An 11146-nucleotide genomic window follows, 5' to 3' on the forward strand; every position below is an offset into this window, starting at 1 on the left:
GCATCAATCAATCCTTGGGGAGAGTCATGCCTCTTTTCCCAATCATTTTGGAGGGTCATAGAAATGTAAGCTGTGTTTGTTCTGTTTCCTGTTTTATGTTTACTTCCTGCCTTTAGTTTTCCCGCCCTTGTGATTGTCTGATGCCTATCACCTGTTCCCAACCCTTGTGTCACCTGTCTCTTGTTGTCTTGTTACCTTTTTGTATTTGGTCTCTGTGTTCCCCTTGTCTGTTGTCAGATCATTGTTTCATGTCTGGAGTGTCTGTGTGGTGTCCACCCTGTTCCTATTTTTTTGTATTTTGCCTGCTGTTTGTTGGATTTCATTACAATAAATCCCTGTGCTTACTCGTGTGCCTGCCATCTACCACTTGAGTCCTACTTTCCCTGAAGCTCCATGACAAGAAAAATGTATTATGGGCAAAGGGAGGGTCAAGTCTTTTTTGACTAAAGACCCCAAAACTCCTTCGGTAGCCCTTTAAATTAAAAAGAAAAATCCCCTAACCCTGAACGTGTTAGGTGTAGACCCAAAAACAATTTCAGTGTAAGCCAGCGTGAAGCCCGACAGAAAACGTAATGTGTGCAAATGTGAGATAGTCCTCGAAACGTACATGCCTGTCAACAAAAATACATGTCTCTGAACTAATTCTGTGTGTTGTGCTCAGCCCTGAGTGAGGAGAAATGGCAGAGCATAAGCCTAATTATTCATCTGAAAAATTAAAAAAAAAAAACTTTTTATCCTTCATTTTTTCCATGATTAAGACATACTGTATAACATAGAGCTTGGTATAAAGCTAAGACAGAGATCCTGGCAAATCTCCTATATATATATATATATATATATATATATATATATATATATATATATATATATCACTCTGGTGGTCTGAAATCATGTTAACAAATTGTGTTTAATTTCCCAGCCCAGGTTAGCTGCATTTCCTCTGACTTGCTAAATATAATAACGGTTGATGTTGCTTTATATTTTATTTTTTTGTGTTCCGTCTGTGCTGCCCGAGAAATGGAATACAACCATGTCTTTGCATATGTACAATATATTTAGGAAACATAAAGAGGATGTGCTTATAACCTACACTCGTATATCCGCCTATTATGTTTTCAATGCACATGCTTACAAAGTCATATGCCCACCGATGGATTTATGTACGCCTTTGGGTCTTAGGACATCACAGGTATCACATATCTAGTGATGCATTTTGAGGCTCATTTTATTCCTTGAGGTTTAGGGAATGAATACAATCAATGGAAATTCTTCCATTGTGTGCAGATACATGTGTGTGGGTGTGTGAAGGATTCCTGAAGCGGAGAACAACAACCAGGCGAGGGATTTGCAGGGCATGACACACCATTGTTCTTCTGAAAGCGTACAATGGGAAAGACTGCTCCTACATGGCCGCCAGCTGAAAATTGAAATCTAAATCACATTGCGTATTAGCAGCTCTTATCTTAGCTAAGCTACTAACAACATTACATTTTCAGATTTATGAAGATATTAGTATTTAAGTACATCATGCACTCTGACAGGCCCCGTATCAGTGTTCTGCATGTATTTCCTTATTATTGTTTCATTACAACCAACGTAATTGGGGGACAATTTCAAAGATAAACTTGACTTCATCTTATATCATAATATGCAAATGCATTATAGTCAAATATGTCAGCGTTTATTGCTCCGAAGGAACACGCAAGCACAAAATTGCAATATGAAACCCTCTCGTTCTCTGTCAAACCTGTTTCCCCCGAGTGTTTTATCATTGCCATGTGTCGGCAGTTTCCTTACTGTCAAAGAAAGGCCTTAGGTACTTGTTGTATCCTTTCATCAGCCTCTGAATGGTAGGAGGTAGAATCTCTCCTTCCTTCACTTCTGCGTTGAGCATCGAGCTCTCTAACAACCTGAGAACAAAGAGCAAGAAAGAGAGAAGAAGGAGAGGAAAGAAAGAAACACAGAAACCAGTATTAGAGTTCATCGCTCCTCACATTTTGCATTTACCAGGCGAATTCCTCTTCACGAGCCTATCGCTGTTCACAACATCTGCAGGGTGTTGATTGAGTTCCACAGCAAATCTTACAAACCATGTCGGGAGTGGGAGAAAAGACGGGAGATTAAAATGGCAACTGAAAAACTAAAGGAAGAGACATAAGCCACCCATTCTCATATAAAAAGACGGTGTTGACATAAGAGTACAATAAAACTCTTCTTTAATTAGATGCCTTACATTGATTTAGGTGCAGAATATTTGAAACCACCCATCTTTCTATTTTTCCATTTCACTTCAGTCTTTCAAATTACCATTTGCTTTCATGAGCTTCCACCGCACCCCCCCCCCCCCCCCCCCCCCCCCCCCCCCCGCCTTTTTCTGAATGCTATCCTTAAAGGCCCATCGATGTGTGGGAAGATGATTATTTTGCTGGCAATTGCGGCCGGGGAAGAGAACACTCATTGCGTCTTCCCCAGTGGTGTGTGTGTGTGTGTGTGTGTGTGTTTATGTATAATTCAGGCTCTAAATACAGAACGCCTGCTCTGTAGAGAAAGCCCAGGGGCATGTGCCATGATGGAAGAGGGGCTTGGGCAAGACAGAGCATGTGAAAAGGCAGAAAACGTTCATCTACGTATGCTGGCAGAATTTCAGAGTCCCCTCTGTCAGTTCTACGCTGCTTTGGTCAAATGAGTGACAAGGAGAGCAAGAATGAAGGGAGATTGGGTTTTTATCACACAACATCATCAAACTCCCACACCTTCAGTCACTCGTCATCGGGTGAAGATGCTACATGTTTCAAAGCATCAGTGTATCTTAAATTTGATACATTATATTGTGTAAACACGTTTTATGTAGGTTCCTCATGCTATTTTGTGCCATAAAGCAATCTCCTTTAGTTGTAATCCAGTAGCTTTCCTATGAATCTGCCCCTGTTGTACACGGCTTCTTCTTGGTGTTGATTTTGTTTGTACAGTATGTTAATTAGCAGTGGTGGTACAAGTACATTTACTTAAGAACTGTACTTATTTACAAATGTAAGGTACTTGTACTTTACTCAAGTCTTTCTTTTCATGCCATTTTCTACTCATTTCAGAGAGAAATATTGTGCTTTTTACTCCTCTACATTAATCTAACAGCTTTTCTAACCAATTTGTTGCACACAAAACACATGTAGTTCAAGAAACACTATGTTTTATTATACATTTTTATAGCATTTTCAGCCTTTATTTTTGACAGGACAGCTGAAGATATGAAAAGTTAGAGAGAGGGGGAGCAAAGGGCCGCAGGTCGGAGTCAAACCCTGGACCTCTATACTGTATATGAGCGCCTGCTCTACCAACTGAGCTATCTGCCAACCCACACAATTAGTTGATGGACAGATCTTTTTTGATTGTTTCCATTTTCTAAAATGTGAGGATTTTTCTCGATTGACTACTTTTATTTGTATTACTTTAAATACATTTTGAAACATCGTTGTAGATAATTAAAACTCTTCTTGCTGTCTCTTCTCCTGGGTTTGGGTTCTAACCTGCCACACCTGAAACCGTGACACACCAGTCCTTTTCTATTTCTTCCCCACTTAAGGACATGGTGAGCCAAAGCTCTTCTAGACAGACTTCGAAAAAGCACCGAAAAACAATCTTCCCACTCCAAACTCAGAACTTGTTTCACCTGACTATGTCAAATCAGCTTAGACTCTTATCTCGCCCCGTAGCACCCTGTTGCTATGCCGTGTAAATTCTCACTAACATAGCTCCCAGCTTGTTGTTTCAGCAGGCAACAGACTTGGATGGGAAAGCCCCGTTAGTAACGGTACTGGCAGCACTCTGCCTCTGGCACACTGCATTATCAATCTGGGTCGCCCTGTGTGACCCTCGCTGCATTCCCAAATGTTTTTTGCATCTGTGTAAATGTATGAGTGGGTTTGTTAAAAAAAACAAGCCTCTGCAGTGGCACATATAAGGATAGCAGCTGGAAAAAATAAAACATGGGAATAAAAGAAATTTAAGAAAATATATACAACTAAATTTGCCGTATATCATGGAATTGATTTTCTAGCACTAACTATTAGCCACACGGCTAATCTTCTTTGAAATCTGCCAGTGTTTTTCGGTCTGACAATGAATTTGATTTGATTTAATTGTATTAAGAATGCCTACAGTTGCGGATAAAAAACACAATAAGGTCCAGGACTTATGTCCATTGTGGTCCTCAACCACGCAGCTTCTTTGACCAGAATGTGTGCTATCTGTAAATCCCCAGACTCTCTGACTTTTGACTATATAAATCTTCACCTGCAGACGGGGATGAGACCTCAGCTCTCCAACCTGCCAAACAGTCGCTATCCACTGAGCCCTGACAATGAAAAAAACACATCCTCAGAAAAGGATACATTGGTATAATCCACCCAGAATCGGCAATTCCTTTTTTGTTATTTATGTGCAAGGCAGTATGATGCTGAGAGAAGTTCACATTACGTGTAATTAAGATGACGCTTTTATCCAAAGTGACTTACAATTGCTTTATATGTCAGAGATCGCACACTTCTGGAGAAAATATGGGTTGAGTGTCTTGCTCAGGGACGCATTGGTCGATGTATCACAGTGGGAATCAAACCTGCATCTCCCACACCATAGGCATGAGTCATATCCAATGTACCATCAGCACCTACAAACAAACTTTCTCTCATACACACACACACACATCACTCATATTTATGTACTGTAGGGTCTCTCTCTCCCCAGATATAAACAGAGTCCGCAATTTCCCACAATGCATGCTGACAGACCTGACATACCGGCCCACCGGCTGCCCATCAAAAAATAAAAAGATGAAAAGTTGAATGCACTCAACTGAGCTGAAGAAGGCCTCTGCCATAATAATAAGTCACCGGCTATTGCTTGGTTTCAAGACAGCTGCAAAAACATACAGTACATATAAATTAAAATACAACAATGACTTTGTCTTAGTTAATTAGTTGCCATATTTAAAGTATAATAAATGGCATGAAGATTATTGCAGGGTTTTTGAATGTGGACTCCTAGTGAAGCGGAGAATAAGTAGCACCTTACACTTTATCATGTAAAACACACCAGCTGGGTTTCCACCCACAACTTTAACAGACAAGGGATATCCTTCATATCCCTGTATGTGTGAGTGTGTTTTTCTGTCTATAAGCCCTGGCAGCCTGTCCAGGGAGTACCCTGCCTCTGACCCACTGCATGCTGAAATGAGATTTAGCCCCCTCACAACCTTCAAAGGCTATTTTTAAAATGGATGGGCAATGCATAATTTGTTGAAATGCAAACAATTGTCATTTGTGACATGGTAATCAACATCTTAGATGTTATGTTAGATAAGACTCTGGACGCCACATTACTGCACTAAGTGCAACCTGCACAATTGGTCTTTTTACATTTTATCATACTATTATAGCAGTTGCACATTTTTGTATTCTCAACTTGTATGTATTCAAATCTTTGTTCTTGTATTTTGTCCTATTATATTATTGCATCCTAGCATTTCATCTATAGTAATATTCTGTGCTGTGTGACTGATTTTGCTGCTGCAACACTGCAATTTCCCATTTTCTTGGGATCAATATCTATGTATGTATGTATGTATGTATGTATGTATGTATGTATGTATGTATGTATGTATGTATGTATGTACGTATGTTAACCAGTGATTGACAAGTTATCCTAAGTGCAGTGCAAAACCCCCGGAGTTACAGACACTTACAATGACGCTAAAGAGATGCAAAATCATTTCAAGAATGCATCTCACACAGAAACGCTTCAACTAGGTAGACAGGATGTCAATATGAAGCCGCTGAGTTGCATGACATCAGCTGATCCGTCCTGGCACTTGAAACCGCTACGTTATCGGCACGGACACATGACACTGTGGGTGCAAACAGCTCCTTCTAATGTGCTAATTGGCCAGTCCCAACTAATTGCTTATTAAGTCTTCTGAACTTGGAGGGAAGGAAGTGCCAGCAGGGGACAATGATCTGTTTGTCTCTTCCACTATTCTCCGTAATGGGCCCCTGGGTTTGCTTGTTGTGCTCCGCTTCTCTCGTCATCTGTCATTTGTCTCTGCACCTCAGAGACAAAAGTCTGGGTTACTTGACAGAGCAATGATGAAGATAATTAGCCAAAATATTAGACCCATCATGTTACTGCTGGCCAAACTGTATTCACTGTGTGAATTAAAACACCAGTAACACAATGAAAGAGTAAGGAAGAAATCAAGTGGCCAGTACATTTATACATGTGATAGAAAAAAATCACTTCATTAAGTACTGTGTAGATTGAAAGAATAGAACATTCTGAAAATGATGTTTTTTCAAGAGTAAGATGAGAAGATAAATACCTCATATCTCATGTTTGTGCAACAAGTACTGTATGGAGCTGCAGCTAGGTGATTAGCTTAGCATAAACAATGGTAGCGGGGGAAAACAGCTAGCCAATGTTTCTTTTACTGTAAGCTAGTATCAAACAGTATAAAAACCAAATTATCTGTTGCATGTTGTTTAGAAAGTAATTGCGTAGCACCGGAGGTGACATGGAGGAAATAAATCAATAAATTACTAATACTAATAGATAAAAAACAGAGCAAAAATGGCAGAAAAAAAATAAATAAAAACATGGGGACAAACCAAGGGGGTAAGGGAGCATCCACAAGCGTAGCTCCTATGGTGTCGTTAGCATCCCATTGACTACCATTCATTTTGGCATCACTTTAACAGAGAATAACTTTACATCTGAAGTGTTTAAAAACTTTAGTTGTCCATTGTTCATTTCGAAAAAAACACAACAATGTATAAAAGGGTCCATTACCTTGTAGATCATGTTAAGGCTCCGTAGCAGACGTTTTTGTAAAAATAGGCTAACGATTGTGTTATGAGCACGCAACTTACTGTCGCATAATCAACATATCACCATGTTGTCAGGAAAAGCATGCAGACAGTTTTGACTTACATTAGCTGTTTATGTCAGGCATCCCCCGCTCTGATCCTGTTGTCTGTCTGTATGTTTGTTTTCTCTGTCTGTGCATCATGGTTCCTGTTGCCATGCAACCTGGGGAGGTGTGTTCTTCTTCACTCGTCACCTCTTCCTGCTCAGCCTAATCACCATCACCTGTTCCTGCTCAGCCTAATCACCAGCACCCACCTGTTTCTCATCATCATCACCACCAGCTCTTATACCGTGACCTGACATCCAGTCCCTGTCGGATCGTTAGTCTACCTAGTATGTGTTTGGCGCCTCATCTGACTTTTGCTGGTTGTTTGTTTGCTTCACGTCTGTATTCGTATTTGGTAACGTCTGTCTCTCTGCCTGCACATCCAGTAATCCTGCTACGGACCATCAACACTCTACACCTGCGGATTGTCTTCACTCCCCTGCCGTCACAGCTTTTTCCTCTGCTTCACCTGGGTTGGTCATCTGGTTCACGGATTAGTTTCAATAAACTTTCATTGAGCAACTCCTTGTCTGCGTTTGGGTTATTCTGCCAGTCGGGTCTGACAGTTTAGGTTTAATTACTAACGTTAACTAGCATGTTAGTTAGCAGTAATTCGCTTATGTAATGTGCCTATGTTATCTCCTAACATCCAGTAGACCTTCGCTCTGCAACTCTGCTGATTGGGAATGATTGAGATTTCTCTTGACACAGCTACCAGAAGACTTGCAACTTTCAGACAGGTTGCTCACGTCAAATCTACGTCATAAAGCTCAGTTAGAGGCTGCGCAGTAACGCTCATCCATCACCGGGAAAGACATTCTAATAGACTTCACTGGTCTCCGTCCAGAGACCGGGATCTGTTGGTCCATTTCTTAAACTGTCCATGGAACAAAAACTAAACTGAAGTTCTCGACTTTCATGGAGGACAAAAAAACTAAATAAAAAAAAAAAAATAAATAAAAATAAAAATATGTAGCCTACTGGGAAGGTGTCATTCTGGTAAAATAAGGAACATCAACCTAATTTCAGTGGCTATGTTATTTATTTATGTTTTCCTCCATGTCAAATTATACATCTCGCAAATAAAACTCGAGATCTTGCAAAACAAAGTCAAGATCTCTCAAAAGTGTTTGTCCCCAGTATTGGCAATTTTTGTCAAGGTCGGCTACAGAGATCTTGGGTTAATAATTAACAGTTTAACCATTAACAAAGAATACAAATTTTGACCGATTAATGCTATCAGCAAAGTAAAAAAATTCTAATATTATTTAAAAAAACTTCAAAAGTAAATTAAGAATTCATTGACCGGTAACAATTTTTGTCACTTTTTGATGTTTTTTCCCCACATTTTTAAAGCTTTTTCTGACATTTCTTTCCACTTTTTTTTAATCTATTTTTCCAATGCTATAAAATTAGGTTAAACCAAATGTAATGAAAGTAGCGTACTGATCGTTTATTTTACTTTTTATGACTATTGTAGGGAACTGTCCTCGTTAATTTTTATTTTTGACAGTTTTTTTGACAAATTTATGATATAGAAACCTTTTGAAAATGGGCCAAAATTGACCCGAGGACAACAGGAGGTTTAACTAATAAGTAAAAGAAATAAGCTTTACAATCTATTTCTGCAGGTTAACTTGCTAATATTTATTTGCACTAGCAAGTTGCATTTTAAGCTTTTTTCTGCTAAAAGAAATCAAATTTTGGAGAAGATTCAAATCTCTGAAATGTTTCACCAAAAATTCCGACTGCATTACCATTCTGAAATCCAGCTCTGACAGAGGTCTGCGCTCTCTGAGAGTCCTTCTAGTTAAAATATGTCAAGGTCTGTAAAACTGCGTAGTCGTGCACTTACAGAACATCTGGCTTGCGGATGCGGTACAAGCATGAGCCACCTCCACCACCACAGGACAGCCTCTATGCCGACATACTCTACATTCTATGGACCTATAGGCTACACTGATGTGTGTTTGGATGCGTGGGTGGAGGAATAGGTTCAGACAGAGTAATATAGGGTGGCTTGGAATGAAGGACTCAAACCCTGTGGGGGAATTCGCCTTTTTCAGATCTTGTTTCATGACACAGCCTCCCAGATACACCCCCCGCACACACACTCTTACTCTTCTTCCCAAACTCTCAAGGCATCAGTCCTGACAGCACATGCACATTTCACAACAGATTAATTCAGTTGGAAATATCCCCTGCAGAGAACTGAGTAATGCTCAGCATGGAACTCCTTCTTCCTCTCCTTCTATCTGTTCTTTCTCCCACTTGGCAGTGTGTTTGATTCCAACCACGCTTCTCACTCTTCTCTCATTGATTCATGTCAATCCTTGGTCCCCAAACTCTCAGCCGGCCTCCTCTCTGCTGCAGAAATCCCCGTAGCGCGCCATGATGCTCAAGCTTCACAAAGGAATTCAATGCCTGTGTTCTGTATTCGCAACGGGAGCAATTTGATTGAACATACACTACCTCATTGAGGAGCATTTACAAATTTGCTGAGCGGATTTCGTAAGATAGGAGTGTTGTTCCATCATTGTTTTTAAACATTTCCCCAAAGTTGCACACCCACAGGTCCCCCGATACATTTTCTCCAGATGGGTTTCTTGTTATAAAGACCCTACTGTAGGTCATATTGCTATAAAGTTTTGTTTCTTTCCATATATTATCAGTCAAATTAATAGTACAAAGAATCTCATCACACTTTAATTTCCTAGATGGTAGATTTTGACGGATTGGTTCCAATTACGCGGGTTATGACACTATGATTTAAACAGGTCATGGACGTATGATAAGTTATTCTGCAAAACCATATAAAACAAGGCAATTCCTTGGTTGACATTCAAGGTTTGGGAAATCAAACGTATTCATTTTCAAATGACAACTAATGACACTTGCGTCCTAGTTCACAGCCCCAGATCAAATATAAGACAAATTAATGGGTTCATTTCCCCTCCATACTCATACACTAGAAGAAGGGTGCCCTCGTGACTTCCTTGGTACAGTAGGCTGTTAGTTAGGGGAGGCACCCGTTGTCTAGTGACATGCTGCAGGTAAAACATACAGCCTAGCTCCATCCTCAATGTCTGCAAAACGTTCGCTCGGCACTCGCTGCATCGCCTGTCACGTTCCATTTACGGTCTGTTTTTTTCCTTTTTTGCGGAGAATAATCAGTTTTTTGCCGCTGTGAAATGGGATTTGAGGAAAGTCGCTGCTGCTCTCATATTCAGAGATTATTCTCTCGTTCATCAGGGACTTTCCAGGCGTCCTCAGACCCCTCAGCCACTCCAGGCTCGGAGATGCAGAGGAAGGCAACCAGGCACCACAAAGAAAAAAAAAGTCCTCATGAGTTCATGTCGCAGGCTTTTGTGGATAGAAGCAGCTGTTTTTTTCCCTTTCATGCTATCCCAGGCAGCTCCCTAAGCCCCATCCACATAGGAGAATAGAAGAACTCCCTCCTGCTGAATACAGAATTTACTGTCTTCATAAGCCTACTGAAGTCTGAAACTCAGAAAGAATGTGAGTCGTACATCAAAAAAAACTTTATTTCAGGCAAATCTGCAAGTGTAGACGGAACACTTTTACATGCTTCTGGCTACTAGTCTCAGTTACATCTTAACTGAAAACACTCTTACATGTTTATGGTGTTGATTCACTGAACATATGATGGGGTTCACACGGGTTGCAGGTGAATAATGGATGGATCAATGGATGGATGAATGGATGATTTTGTCTAAACAATAACCAATAAAGCATAACTGTAGGTTGGATACAGCTTGACAAACATCAGTTATGCATCCACAGTCTGCACTACATCCACAATCTGTACTTGGGTTTTTCTCTTAAATTGAAACAGGATTTCATGCTGCAAGCTAACATACATCAATCAATATCTATTATCTTTCAGGCATAACATTCAATGTGAGCATTGACTCACATCACTCCTTTCTTTTTTCTGCCTGGTTTGTTTGGAGGGAAAACTAGTGTCACATGCCTGAAGTTATATAAGCTTGGAAAGGGGTGTGGTTTGATTGGTGATTGACAGTTCCTTCTTAAGGCAGGTCAGGTGGAAACTTGATATTTAACACTAACGCATCAAAAGGGAAGGACAATAACTATCACTACTGCCTGGATTACAAGGTGTCCTAATGTCAAAATACCATTATTAAAGATACGAATGAATAG

General features: G+C 40.1%; 1 protein-coding gene across 1 annotated transcript in view; it reads right to left on the minus strand.

The window, feature by feature from the left end:
• The window catches only part of LOC117960659 (gamma-aminobutyric acid receptor subunit pi), a 62591-nt gene that overhangs the window by 17563 nt on the left and 33882 nt on the right, over positions 1-11146 (minus strand). The window contains exon 3 of the mRNA XM_034898698.1: positions 1798-1910. Within this exon, the coding sequence (XP_034754589.1) occupies positions 1798-1910 (113 nt within the window). The remainder of the gene's footprint in view (positions 1-1797; positions 1911-11146) is intronic.

This window comes from Etheostoma cragini, chromosome 17, assembly GCF_013103735.1.
Source record: "Etheostoma cragini isolate CJK2018 chromosome 17, CSU_Ecrag_1.0, whole genome shotgun sequence".
NCBI classification, from domain to species: Eukaryota; Metazoa; Chordata; class Actinopteri; order Perciformes; family Percidae; genus Etheostoma; species Etheostoma cragini.